This window comes from Aquila chrysaetos, chromosome 17, assembly GCF_900496995.4.
Source record: "Aquila chrysaetos chrysaetos chromosome 17, bAquChr1.4, whole genome shotgun sequence".
Taxonomy (NCBI): domain Eukaryota; kingdom Metazoa; phylum Chordata; class Aves; order Accipitriformes; family Accipitridae; genus Aquila; species Aquila chrysaetos.
In genome coordinates this window covers 4,810,526-4,824,624 of record NC_044020.1, presented here as the reverse complement: position 1 = coordinate 4,824,624, position 14,099 = coordinate 4,810,526, and the positions used below count along the sequence as shown (strand labels likewise).

General features: G+C 46.2%; 1 protein-coding gene across 6 annotated transcripts in view; it reads left to right on the top strand.

The window, feature by feature from the left end:
- BTBD11 (BTB domain containing 11) overlaps positions 1-14,099 on the top strand; it is a 192,181-nt gene that overhangs the window by 159,655 nt on the left and 18,427 nt on the right. For 5 of the 6 annotated variants that reach the window (XM_030040965.2, XM_041129618.1, XM_030040964.2 and 2 more), the window contains 4 exons: positions 7,228-7,333; positions 8,140-8,242; positions 9,963-10,044; positions 11,046-11,114. In XM_030040965.2, coding sequence (XP_029896825.1) covers positions 7,228-7,333; positions 8,140-8,242; positions 9,963-10,044; positions 11,046-11,114 — 360 coding nt within the window. The remainder of the gene's footprint in view (positions 1-7,227; positions 7,334-8,139; positions 8,243-9,962; positions 10,045-11,045; positions 11,115-14,099) is intronic. The other variant, XM_041129617.1, reaches the window with a different exon arrangement.

The window sequence follows — 14,099 nt, the reverse complement described above, 5'->3', positions numbered from 1 at the left end:
ACGTGCTGAAGTGTTGTCTGAAGCTCCGTCTGACACCGGAGGTGCTTCACACCAGGAAAACTTGGCTTAGGACTACGAGTATTCCTGCTAGTGTATTGTCCAAGACAAAATCAGCTTGAAAAGTCACGGGAGGGGCCCTTCATTGCCATTCCTCAGTTGTGTTCTGCAGCTTTCTCTTCATCCTTCCCATCAGTTTCTGTCAGTGACAAGGTCATTTATTTTAAATTTTAGCCCATTAGCGAGGTGTTGATCACACTGTGCAGCCAGGCTTGTTGAAAGGTGCAGGAAACTACTTTGCAAAGATGTTTCCTCAGAATTTAAAATTCCTACAGAGTTTCCCAACCTCTACAAATGCACCTATAGGCAGCTGAAGAAACCTGCGGGAGTGCAGAGGCTGTTTTGAAAGGCTGAGCTTTTTGAGTAACAGCCATCAGTCTGGTGTTGACAGTTATTGAGAACAAATAACAATTCAAAACAATAACCAGTTTTTAAAATTCCAAAAGGATTAAGGCATGTGGGTATCTTGAGAAACCTAGCCTATATAGTTTAAAAGCTAAAGCACTCTTTCAGCAGTAACTCAGCAACTTGGAATCCAAAATCTCTTAGAAAGTAAAGTCTGGAGGGTTTTTTTTAATACATCTTTTCAGAAATAGCAGCATGTAGCCTCTGTCACAGATGCAGTAACTACTGACAAAAAAATTTCACATCTCAACAAAGAGAAAGCAGCAGGAAAGGCTGAAACACCTGCCTGCTCTGTTGCAGCAAAATGTTCAGAAGCTGAAGCTTGAGATGGGCATCCTGTTTCTTTATTGCTATGGTCTTTCTGGATTTAATTCCTCTAAAACAAATGTCGGGAGAGGTTCCTCAGAGAATGTCAACAGACTCAGCTCGTGCGTCTGTTCTACAAAGTCCGGGCACGGTGGTTGGCAAACATCAGCTTTCCCCCAAGGTCTGCACGTGACCTAGAAAGTGGCACTGCTAGAAAATTCCCCTTTTTGTCCCTTGCTTCATGATGGGCTGAAATGAATATTTAAGATGAGCTTGAGTGAAACCGTGTTTTGCTGTATGAAGCCAGACTACCCTGTTCTGCAGGAAGGGCTTAGGGGAGAGGGGAGAGGTGACCCCTCTGCGGCGCTCGGCTCCTAGGGGAAAGCCTTCCCTTGGGAGAGTGCTGTGCGTGTTTCTCTTGCCTGGAGACAGATCAGGAAAGACCCCTCTTTGCTGGGTGAGATTTTACGTCCTTGTTAAACTGCTTTTCAACAGAAAATTGAGGTTTTACTATAATGACAGGTTTCATTAGAATATTTGTTCTTCACATAATATTTTGCCTTTCTTGAAAAAATTAACACCTGAAAATGGAATATTTTGGCTGATGACTGAAATACTTTAAGTAAAGAAAAATGTGGACTTTCTGTAGAGGAGACAGACACACCAAAACCTGCACTAAAAATAACACTGAAGACCTCCAGGATGCTAAAGTGCCCGCTTACAGGTTCCGTGAGTGGTTAATGCCCTTCTGTGTGTCAGCTAGCGCCCAGCCTGCGCTTGGTGATTGATCTTTCGGCTGGGACTTTGAGTGATTTCATAAGGCGGGTTTCACTGTTCTCAAGTAATTGCAGCAATCTGTAATGTTGCCCGTTGTCATTTGTAGTAATTCTGTGTCTGAACAGTTCAGAGTAACCAGGACGCAAGTTATCCACACATGTACGTAGTGCATTCTCCATGTGAGATGGGAACGCCAGGTACCGAGCGGCATGTTAATAACAGACTGTTAACTCTGTCTCGTGTTTTCGTAACGCAGATTCAGCTTTGTACTAACACAGGTTTGATTTTTTTTCTACCCTCTGTCTGCCTTCTAAAATGTTTCCCTGCCAGAGGCAGGAGCCGTTTCTTCATTTACAATAAATAAATGCCATGGATGTGACACCTGCCCTTTTCTGGGCTCTCACCCAGGGATTAGACTGTGCCTGGGGATCCGAGCTTTTTACATACAATGCACAGCTGTGATATAAAGAGCCTTTTGAAAGGGAGGCTTGGCAGCTTTCCCAGAAGCTAACTGAAGGGTCCATTTGTGCCTTACCTGTGATTAATTCTTTTCCGTTTGTATTTGCAGTGGAAGGACTTGAGCCCGGCACTAACAAAACCCATTTTGTTACGCAGTTCACTGCCTCTAACTGTATCTCCAACCTCTGGGGCTTCCCTACCTTTGCAGCTGTTGACTAATATTAATTATGTGTATGCTGTTTAATCATCTAGGAGTGACCCTTTAAAGTGGCATTTAATCAGTTTTGAGGCAGCTGGCAAAAGTGAATTATGCTAGAGGACCGTAGCGGAAACACCTAGGCAAGGATGGAAAAGGTTCAGAGAGAGGGCGAAGTTTGGGTGCTCAGGGCTGGGGTTCTGCAAAAAGCCCCCTCTCTTGCTTCACTCTTTATCGGCTCTTTCTTGGAAGAAGGGAGCATAAACAGAGAAATAATTCAAGGGCATCCCAGTATGTCGTGGAAGGAAGTTCATGGATGAGTCCTCAAAGGGCTTGGGGTATCCTGAGACTCCACCACTGCTGGAAGAGCTGCCGGGGACCACATGTGAAATGGGTGACTGGAAGCGGCGCTGCTGCTGCTCTGCGTTTAGCAGAGAGCTGGGTCGTTCTGGCATCCTCAGGACCAGAGAGAGAAAAGATACCTTTGCCAGCACCCCTGTTCCCTGAGCAGCATGGTTTCTCTGCTTGGGGCGGGGAGAGATGTGTATTGACAGGCAGACACTGAGCCCAAAAGAGTAAGTGTGATTTTTCTGCTTAACATAGTGAGCTTTTGGCTTTGGAGCTTTGTGGTAGAGGAATTTGAGGGCCTGGCACGCTTAGGTTAAACTGGCACTAATGGGGCTGAGCTGGTGAGAGTGACATCAATAGAGGGAAACCCCAAAGTAGTGCTTGGGATTTGAGAGGCAAAGAAAAGCAGCCTAGCTTGTTACCACTGTAGAGGGCAGCCACGGGGAGGTGGTGGGATATCTATAGGCCAGTGAGGAGAACTAAGGAGTGGGTTTTGAGCAGTCCAGAGATGTGGTGTGGGAATGGGGGAGCCTATGAAGAAGAGGCAGCTGAAGCAAAGTGTGGTCAGAGAAGAGCAAAGCTTTAGCCTAACTGCTGAATCCAACCTGAGTTTTCCCCTTGAGAGTTTGGAGCATAGCCACCAAGATGACACGAATCTTCCACAGGTACTGGAGAAAACTGGCTGTGTATTTCCCAGCTATGTCCAGTACCTTGTAGGACCACGTCCCAGAATGGCTAGACTGGGTTGAACTGGGTAAGCTGGAATGGAGCAAGCTCTCCCAGGGTGTGTGCTGAAGCCTGGAGGAGCCTTTCCTGAGTCCTGCCACAGACGGTCATCAGACTGACATTCAGGAAAAAATAATCCTGCACTCTCCACCCAGGTCTTCACCTCTTTTCAGATCAATCGGCTAGTCACCTCTGCTCCAGCAACTTGAAAACCTTCAGCTTTGCTTCAAAAGAATTTATTAACTCCCCTCACAGCTCAAGTGCATTCACCAGGAGTGGGGAATTCCTTTAGATCTCTGCTGAAGAATGCTTTTAAGTCAGGAGACCGCTTGTATCTACAAAGCAAAGTTGCTTGCTCACCAACCAACTCTGCTGGAAGCACCGTCTCCCTCAGAAGATTCACTGTTGTTCCCTGTTCCCTCTTGCCTATCTGTAAACTACCCCATAGCTAGGTAAATATTTTTATTATATCCTATGCCAAGCTTTCTTCCCCCTCCCACAGTAGAAGATGCGCATCAGCTCCCTTTGCGAATGAACGCCCATGTCTGGGAGGAAGCTGGCCTCGCTCCAGGTCTCAGCCTCGCACATCCTGGCACAATGTTTTTCAACATCAAACTATAGCAAGAAAACAAACTTCGGTTTGCTCCTCAAGTGTTAGTATCGTCGCCCACAACTGCTGCAGCGAGCTCTTACAGCTGTTACTTCACAGTCAGCTGGTAGGGTGATAGGATAAATGGGGAAGAATTATCCAGCTCGGTGCTTAAATGGGATGGATGTGGTAACCAGGGTAGCTTCTGAGCTTCCCAGTGTGGGCACTGTGCGAAGGGGAAGGTTGGATAGGCTGGACACGTCCTCCTCTCTGCCAGAGCAATGCTGGTGCCCCAGGTCGTGGACTCTTGCAGTTGTTCCCAGTTACTTCACAGGCAGCCCAGCTCAGCTTGCTCCAAGAGTAGGATTTGGCTTTAAAAAGTAAATTTTTTCCCCAGCCACCCAGTCGCAGGCAAAGCATCCCTTTTCTCGCTCCTCTTTGCTGCCTCCTTCTGCCTGGTTTCTTGGTAAAAGCCAGCAGAGGCTCTGCGGGGAGCAGATCCAGGGCCAGAGCCGTGTGAGCTTGGCTGTGTGTGGGGTGGGGTGGGAAGCGAGCTTGCTCTGCTGAACTAGCTCACCGCTCCCCTCCCGGTGTCTCGGGGAGAAAACTTGCTGCTCTTTGTTAGCAATGACTCTAAATGAGCACACGCTTCACCTTTCTAGCCGAGCACGTTTTCTGGCCTTTCGGTGGCATGCGTTCTAAGTATTTAATGTTACCGACAGAAGCCAAAGGTCTCCAACCTCCTCTCTGCCAAATGAGATCAGTGTCCTGCATTGGAGGTCTGAAGCTCCGCAATGCATCGAGCCACTGTCTGATGGCCCTGCTTTCTTTGATGTGCCGATCCTAAGGTCTCTTTTCTCTTTGTCCCATCTCTGTTCTGTGTCTCAGGGTTTTTAAGCATCTCTCATGAGAATGTATCACATCTTGAGCTAATTAGAGCTTAGTTTACACCAGGTTTTTCACAGGCTTATGGGCAGTCAGTGGCAAGGTGGCTTTATAATGGGCTTGTGTCTGCACACCACAGGGTTCGTGCCCCGTTGGTGACCCAGGGAGCTGACAGCACCTCGCCTGCGTAGGCAGGCTCCCGTGGGATTGTCCGCATTCGCGACCCGTTCATCACGTTGTTGGAGTTAGGAGCAAGGATCATCCTCTCCCACCTGCGTGACTGGGTTTGGCCCGTTCTTCCCCAGTCTCGGTGCACCTGGACGTCCTGGTACGCGGTGCTGTGGCTCGGACTGGTGAGTGAGACCTCCGGCTCCTCATGAGGCACTGGGAGATCAATACCCAGATCTTCCATCAGCGCATTCCCACAGCCAGCCCGGAAGGAGGAGATGCATTGTCTTTATCGACGTATATGTGTGTTTTTAAAAAGCTATTGCCTGGCACAGCTGTAGCTGGGACTGGTGAGTTCGTGGACCCGCTAAAACCTCAGCGGCACAGACAGGACCTGTGCAACCCAGCAGATTCGAGAGGGAGCTGCCAGTAGCTATCCTCTTTAGTGCAGTTACTCTGCTTTTATTCACTGCGGGTAAAGGTGAGCGTTGCTCTTCCAATTATGCCTCTCTTCTCCAGAAGCTTCCCTCTGCTCTGAACCACGGAATTATCCCCATCCTCTGTTGTATTTACTGACTTCTTAGCATCTGCCGGATCCAACTGGGAGCTGCCCTGCTGGTAATCAGCATCCCCCCGGACGCACTCCTCCCTGGCTGACTCAGTCGGCCGCCGTGCTTCGGCACAGCCCTTCCGAGCAGAGAAGCAATTGCTCTTTCTGCCCTGTCTGTCTAGAGCTCTCCCCCCAAGCCCTCCCGGCAGCTGAGTCACTTCCTTCTTTAAATCTGGCCTTAAATCTTCCTTTTCTCTTTGCTCTGTGATTCACTCCCTTTGTGAAGTGCTTTGCAGAGCTCCGGCTGGAAGATGTTGAACAGAGAGACGCTGCCGGTGCGAGACGTCCTCCTTGTCTCAGAGCCGCAGCGGCGAGCCCCTCTCCAAGGGCTGGTCCCTGCCTTGTGCTAAATGGTGTCTCTTAGTGTCAGTATTTCTCTTATCTTAGCGTTTCTTTCAACGCTACATCTGACGTAGTACTAGGAGCCAACTCCTGCCTGTGGGCGAGCGCGTGTAATTTCCTTTGACATCGGCGTGTGCCTGTGAGGGCACAGCTCTACCCTTTCCCACCCCATTTGATTAGATTCAGTAAGGGAGTCATTACAGGATCTCTGCCACTCCTCCTCGTCCCTTGTGGGATTTAAGGAGCGCTGCTGTTAGAACTGAGCTGAAATGTGCTCGGAGAAAGGAAAGCTTCAATTTCTGCTCTATAAGCCTGGAGATATTTCTAGTATAACAACTACACTCCTCAAATTTTTATATTAAGATTATTCTTTTTTTGTCCCTCACCTGCTTATTTCCTTGGCCTTGGACCCTCTTATATTTAAGTGCCTCGCCTTTTCACAGTTTCCTGGTGTGGAAGAGGGTCGCGAACCAACAGGGTAGTTAAAAGATGTCATCATGAATTAGCCACGTGGCACGGTTGAACTTGGCTAGACCTGCTCCGGTTATCAGCAAAGCACGGGATAAAATTTGCCAAAGCTTTTAAATCCTGCTTTCAGCTGTGACTTAGGTAGTTAAGCACTAAATCCATTTCACTACCCTTGCAGCTTAGGCGTACGAATACTCAAGTTGCTTCGGCGCTTAGGAAAGTGCCCTGCGGGTGCCTTGCCCCCGGGGTCTGGGCAGAAATGGGTGAGGCCAGGGACCAGACCTGGTTCTGTGAAGGTCTGGTGACTTCCACAGGACAGTGGTGCCCAGGCCAGTGCCAGTGGCGTAAAAGCACGTTAATGAAACGTTTGGGATTGAATGAGTGGATTCAGTGGTGGACTGTGATGCTTCAGTCACTCTGTAAGGGAGGGTCTCTTTGTGAGGCTGTTGCATGCAGGCTGCGCAGCTGTATCTGTTTGTAGCTCTGGTTTTCTAAAACGTGACCGACGACCGTTTTCTAAACAGCGACAAAAAGTCATTTTCCAGTACAGTAAGTCTGCAAATGAAATGAAATTGTTATTGTAAAGGAGCTTTGTTTCTATGGAGGGAATAGGGGCTATGGAGTTTGTTAGGAAAAGAAGACCTCTGGTCCAAGGAGAGGACTTTTCATTTTAACTAATTCCTGCAGGAGACATACCAATCAAGGAAATGAGAATTGCAGTTTCTAACAAATAGTGATAATCCTAAGCTCTGATTTTTAATAAAGCTTCAGCAATCACATTCTTCAGCTTCAAAACAGGCAACTCTTGAGAACAACATAACATCTCTGTTGCATACTGATCTCACCTTGCATACTAAGCTACATTGCATATATTTGTCTTCTTTTGCTTAGAACGAAGTGATCAGCCAGCAGCTCTCTGTCATATTCACTCATTGCTATGGACCCTACCCTATTCCAAAGCTCGTTGAAATTAAGCGCAAGCAGACCTCTCGCCTAGGTAAGTGTGACTTGAAGATACTCGTTGGTTCTCCAAGGAGAGTTGTGGGAAGTCTGCATCGTTGGCCGGGTGCTTGGGGGGCACAAGGCAGAGAAAAACCTGAATTTGAAAGGCAGAACTAGAAAAAGGAAGGGCCCCAAACTTAGCCTGACCTGAAACACCTGCTGAAATCGGGAGGGTCATCAGGTGCGTTAGAGTGGGACCGTAAATCTGCAAAAATTTGTCTGTGTTGCTAATTAGGCTGGGATCCGAGCCTGGGGCCCAGAGCCAAACGTCTGTCCGCATCTCAAACCGCCGAGGCTGGCTGCGGGCGATGCTGCGGCGGCACAGCCCTCCCAGCCCTGCTGACAGAGCCCGGGTTGCTTTAATGCAACCGAGAGAAGACCTGAGCAATTTTCCAGGACCCTCTTCCCCTTTGGCACGAAGACTTCCCCGCACAGGGAGGGGGACGTGATAGGGTATAAATGAGCGTGGGGCCCTCCGGCATGCGTTCAGCTGCAGTTTGCTTTGGGTAGCAGAGCTGGGAGGCTGTGCCAGCTCCGCACGGCGGGGATGGCTGGCTGTCATCTCAGCAAAGGTCGTCACGGACTTCAAAGCTTTGAATTCCCTTCGTCTGAACTCCACGTGGCTGTCTGGGGGGCTTCTGTCTCAGGCTGTCCAAAATAGCTTTATGGGCTTTACTCATTAAAAACAGTATCCTTTTACGCTATTGTCGTCTTTTGTCAAAACAGGAAAATATTCTGTACGTTTATGACCTCTTCCAAACTGAAGTTATTGGCTTTTATTTCTTCTTTTTGTGACTCTAGATCCCCATTTTCTTAACAACAAAGAGATGTCAGATGTTACATTTCTGGTGGAAGGAAGACCATTTTATGCACACAGAGTGTTGCTATTTACTGCATCCCCAAGGTAAAATATAGAGACATTTCTGGGTTTTAACAAAAATAGAATTTGATGTTGTGGTTTTGCTTTTTTCCTTTTTTTTGTTTGCTGCTGTTAAGATTCTTTGAGGGCTAGTGGCCCAATCTCCAAGTTTTTCCTAAGCAGAACATCTCAACAACTTGATTCTAGTTGATCTGCGGGATGTTTAACAAGTGCTCCCATCACTAGATTCCTACCCAGTAAATGATCCATGCTTCTGGCCATGCATCTGACTTCATTCCACTGAGGCACATTTGCATGGAGCTCATTGCTGCATCCAGCTCTTAACTGCAGAGGAGTCTTAATATTTTGATTCTTAGTAATCATTTATCCTGTGAGTGGCTAAATCCTGCCTTGTATTGATGTAGGCAGTCTCCAGGAAAAACAAGCTACTATGACACAATTCATTGCCAGCATTTGACGTTTTTTAAAGAAAATAAAATATCTACAAAATGTATCGTACTGTATCTAAAGGTAGTATTTATAGTCTGTTCCCTGTGCTCAGAAGGCTGGACGTGGGTTACCCAGCTCAACCCGACCTTAAAGTTGCTCACAAACCTTATTTGTATGCAGCTTTATAATTAACGGTGTGCTTTTAAACAAGTGTAGCTGGCCCTCCGTAAGGGCTTATTTCAAGACGCGGCAAGGACAAGCCACTGAGTTTGGGTAGTTTGAGCAATGTGGGAATTGGTGCTAGATGTGCTGCCAACCCAGAGCACAGAGCAAAGAGATTTGCATAAAGCAACTGCAGTATCTGACCCTGCCTTCAATTAAGAAATGGGTATTTTGGTTTAGAGCGTATTGGTAGAGGTACAAGCATGTTCCAAACTCCAACTTTAAACCTACTAAATTGCGTTCATAATAGAGTTTGACACTAGTAAAAGCAAATCAATTGTTATCCGTATTTTAATTAACAAGATGCAGTCGCGATATGGAAAAGGTTACCATCCACCAAATGCTGGTCTTGATAGATAAGCCAAGCTTTTCACTACCGCTAGAAGGTCAGATGAATTATCAAAAAGAGGAAGTACAAGGGCAGATGTTTCAGGCAGCGGATTCCCCATTTTCGCCTTCTGATCAAATGGGAATACCTGGTTTTGAGAAACAGATTGCTGCATATGCATATGTCTCACATAAATCTGCAATTATTAACTTAAAATGTTGGGGTTTTTTCTGAAACTTGTGTCTGAATTTCAGGTTTTGATAATCACAACCTATCCAGTTTTCTGTCCTGCCTCTTTTTACGCAATTTTATTGAGCCTGCATAGAAGCATTAAAAGTCTTAGAGTAGTTGTTTTAATATTTTGTTCCAAAACATTTTTTTTAAGCAGCACAATGGACATAGGCCAAAATTTATCTCCTTCAAAAAAGGATCATGTTGCCTCTAAGAAAAAAAAAAAGAAAAAAATATTTTGTTTTTGTAATATGCATCATTACAGTATCTGAATTTCCTATGTACATTTTATTCTATTGTGATATTAGATGTATTTTTCCAAAACTTCAAATTGAAATCTCCTAAAAGAGAGGCTTCTTCCTTTCGGTTTGAACTTTATTTTATGTCAGTGTCTAAGTCTTGATGCTTTTCGGTGACAAATCCATTCATTTCAGTGTACTGTTTTTGCAAGAGCTGATGCTGTCCTTCCACTTTGCTGTACTTTTTCACAGAGATAATTGGGCCGGTATTTCAATCTCGCTCCTTTTTATTTAGGTTTAAAGCATTGCTGTCTAGCAAGCCCTCATCTGATAGTACTTGTATTGAGATCAACTATGTGAAGTACCCCATCTTTCAGGTAAAGTCAGTTCTCACATTGAATTTGAATGGAACATATAATAGGAACATCGTACATGCCCTGTCCAAATTAGTACGTATGTATTTGATAAACACGTAGCTCAGAGTAGAGGTTTCATGAGCACAGGCTTCACCTCTGTTCATACACTAAGCTGCAGAGTGCTATTGATTGCAAATGTCGTGCCCGACCAGATACAATAGCATGCATTTCGCTTACATGGGCTATGCAGACAAAGCAGTGCATGTCAAGGTAAAGCACTTGATTCTTTTTTCTCTTGTTGGCTCTTCCTGTATTTAATGGACAGGCTTGGAAGAGACACAGTTCATTCCCTTCCTTAGCAGTATTGTTCCGTCAATTTTTTGCCGTGAAAATACAGAGCTTGCTTTCTGTATTTGTAGCGTATACGTGTATATGCTTCCCTTTATTTGAGTCAGAGCTCAGACAGTTCCATGTATCGACTGTTACCGCTGCAGATAATTCCCAGCTGCCTACAATAACTTCAGGCTTGCTGGAAGCCGGCTGCAGAGGGATCTTAGCTGGCTCTTATTACAGTGCAAAGCCTCCGCCACTCTTTCTCATCATCCATGCGTGCTTGCACACAGCTGGGTGAAGGTGGGGGTGCCATTGCCAGGGAAGGAATAAGGTAACCACCATTACATATGCTATATTTTCCTGAATCAATAACGTACTGAACGTACTGGGAAATACATTGAAAATTCCGAATGAATTAATCAGCTTCCTGCAAACTGTTTGGAGCTCACCAGAAAGTCTGGACAATGTGGCTGGTGAGGGTTGAGACATTAGACCACCTGTGAGAAGGAACTGTGCAGAGAGAGAGAGTAACCAAATATATCTTGAAATCAGGAGGTTTGGGCCAGTTTTGTCTACAAATCCTTGGTGGTGTTGGAGAGCCTCGGGTATTGCCTGCAGTCTTTACATCACCCCCTGTTCCCTGATGTCTTGGATTGCTTTTTATAAACACTCCTTTTGTTTTATTACAGCTGGTTATGCAATATCTTTATTATGGAGGTGCAGAGTCACTCCTGATTAAAAATAATGAAATTATGGAGGTAAGAGACATTTATCTTAATTGCAGTGGGAGCAATGCTAAGTGATCTGTGTACCGTTCACCCAAGGGCACGTGGCCATTGGGCAAGGCGTGAGCACTCCTGTAAGAGCCAGCAGTGCCTCACCCGGAGTGCCCAGGCTATCCGCAGTCCTGTGGGCGACACTCAGTCTTCTTCTCTGCCGGTCACCCTTTATGGTAACTTTTCCCACTATGAAGTTGACTGTCAGAGAAGAAAGAGTAGAAGAATTATGGTCATCAAGCAAACAAAGTATCTGAAATAAAAATATCTAGTTAGATGCTTTGAGAGGCTCTTTCAAGGAAATGCAAAGCTGGTGTTACCAAAATCTGGAAGGAACTCCCAGCAGTGTAGTGTACCATCCTCTCTCAGCCTGGTAAGTGAGGTGCTCTGCTCCAGCTGGGCCAGTCAGCTGCTCTCTGCCACACTCTTACTTTGGTTTTATTAGCTCAGGCTTACATGTCCAGAGCTATTTCTGCAACATAAAAGCATCCAGTTTGGTTCCTCACTCGGGAGAATTCTTGGGCATGTACCTGGCTTTAACCATGGGAGAAATCCCACCGGAGTCACAGTCCAGTTCAATTTCAAGCATGTGACTGTCAAATTTTCTGAATAAAACCTTAAGCTGCTCCCTGAGATACAGAGACTCCTTTGCCCCTTTCTCACTACATGTAAAACATCCAGTGCCGTTGTGCCCATGTGCGAAAGCCAAACCAAGCCAACTGGAGCTGACTGAGCCTTCAGCATAGCCACACATCCATAACCTGTATGGATGTTAAGTCATCCTCTTCCCAATACTGTGTGCTGTCGTTGCCAGCTATGATCAGCCTAACGACTCCAACTGTATAGAAGTAAGAGATACTTGAGCAAATTCTCGATTCAGGGAGTCATTCAGGGAGTTTTGCTGTTGACAATCACCAAATTATGGCAGCCAAAAAGAATATGGGACAGCAAATACTAAAATCAGAGCTACTTAAACAGCTGGTAATCATCAGCGTACAGATTATATAGTCTGCCACCATGATGTTTTATTGTTGCCTACATTAGTTAGTCTGTCCCTATGACAATACTGCCTGGGGCATCCATGCAAGGCTTGGCTTTTACCAAAATACTGCTAAGCAGAAATTAGGAGAGACTCTTCTTTGGGGTATGACTGGCCAGGGTGAAACAATTCTGATGGATACAGGGACATCTGCAGCCACCCTGCTGGCAGCCAGAGGATGGAACTGCTCAGGACTGAAATCATCCCTCTCCAACACAGGCAGTGGATTTTTAACTAAGCATACCTGCACTGACTTTGCGAGCTTTATAGGAAAAGGTCACTGATTCTCTATTTCACTCATAGTTTTGAAAGAAGCTCCTGAATTTCTAACCCTTTCTGAAATAAGGACTCTTAGACTAGGCAGTGCAACGGCTTTATAGAGATGTGCATGTTATCACCTAGGCTGTTAAAAAGCTTGTGCTGCAGTTCAGCTGGCTGCTTGCTCTACTTTTGTGACATCTCAAAACTTCTGTGCCTCAAGAATGTATGACTGATTGATTGATCTGTTGATAACAGATCTGGCCACGGTTCCTCACAGTTTAAAGTAATTACAAACCAGCACATGACTGCTTGAGCCACAGAGGCAGCTGGAATAGGATTTGGCTTTATCTTTCAAAACTGCATTTAGCAACTTGCCTTATTACAAATATGATAACAAGAAGCACCAGAAATACTCCACAGAAATCTTTGCTGCAATTCATAATTGGGGCCAGCTGGCTGCTATCACATCAGCACTGCAGATTTCCAGCACTTGGATTTATTTATGGGATTAAAGCAGAGCTTGAGCGGACTGCATAGGAGAAGTCAGAATAATGTCATGGAAGTTTCAGGGTTTTGTTCCCCAACGCTCTTACCTAGCAGCATGAGGACCCTTTTGGGATTCACAGGATAGCTTTTTGTCATGCAGTCCTAGATGATAAGGGTTCATTTATACGACACCTTGGCTAAGAGACCTGGCTGGGTTAGGGCAAGGTGTCAAGCAATGAAGAACTCCAACCTGGCTTCCCAAGCCAGAGCAGAGAGCCAGAGGCAATGACCTACCATGGAAAGACAAAGTGAAATCCCTTTTCCCTGCTGTAAAAGAACAGAAAGGGAGCAATAGGCGAAACCTTAGCACTACTGAAATCAGTTGGAGAACTCAAAATTTAAGCCATTTTCACCCCACAGGCTTCAGGTGATGCCCACAGTGTGCAGTGGCAGTGCAGGTAGCATATCCATGGGGTGGATACAGCACCGAAGAGGGAGGTCAGCCGGAGTCCTGATGGCCGGAGAGCCACGGTAGTGCAGCGACACAGGCACATGACACTAACATGAGTGTTAACTAGGCAGTGCCTTGCACCAAGCCGGTTCCCGCGTTTGCATTCTATCCTGCTGTGTACCCACTCCTTGGGGTCGTGGAGCCAGAGAGTGTTCCAGTGCCTGTGGCCTAGACATGAGCTTGCCGCTGCTCGCGAGCTAGAGCAAGGAGCATATGGAGACCTGACTCCATTTCCTTGAGCCTGCTGAGGTGACAGATTTGACGTTTATTGCCCCTCTAGATTTTTAAGACTGCCCAGCGTGGTTATCATCATCTGGTTTGAATTCCTCTGTACTCTTGGTCCCGACACTTCTGCTGACATCCCTACATCCAGCCCCAGGTGCTCTGTTTTCAGCCAGAGCTTGTGAAACAGTTGAACCCAATCACTTTTTTCCTGGAATGTAATTGCAGATCCCCCCTTGCAGAGTCATGTTTGCAAAGTGACCAAAGACTCTCCAAGCTGCCGTTTCCTTTTTCTCTCTCCTCCCACCTCAAAGTCATGGACCTGAACAACCTGTGGTGGTCTCTCCATATACAGCTTCCCACGGTGTGATCTAGAGGGGACTGCAAAGGGTTGAAGCAACGAAGCGACCTTCTCATTCTGACTGTTTGTCAGTACATTCATGAAAAC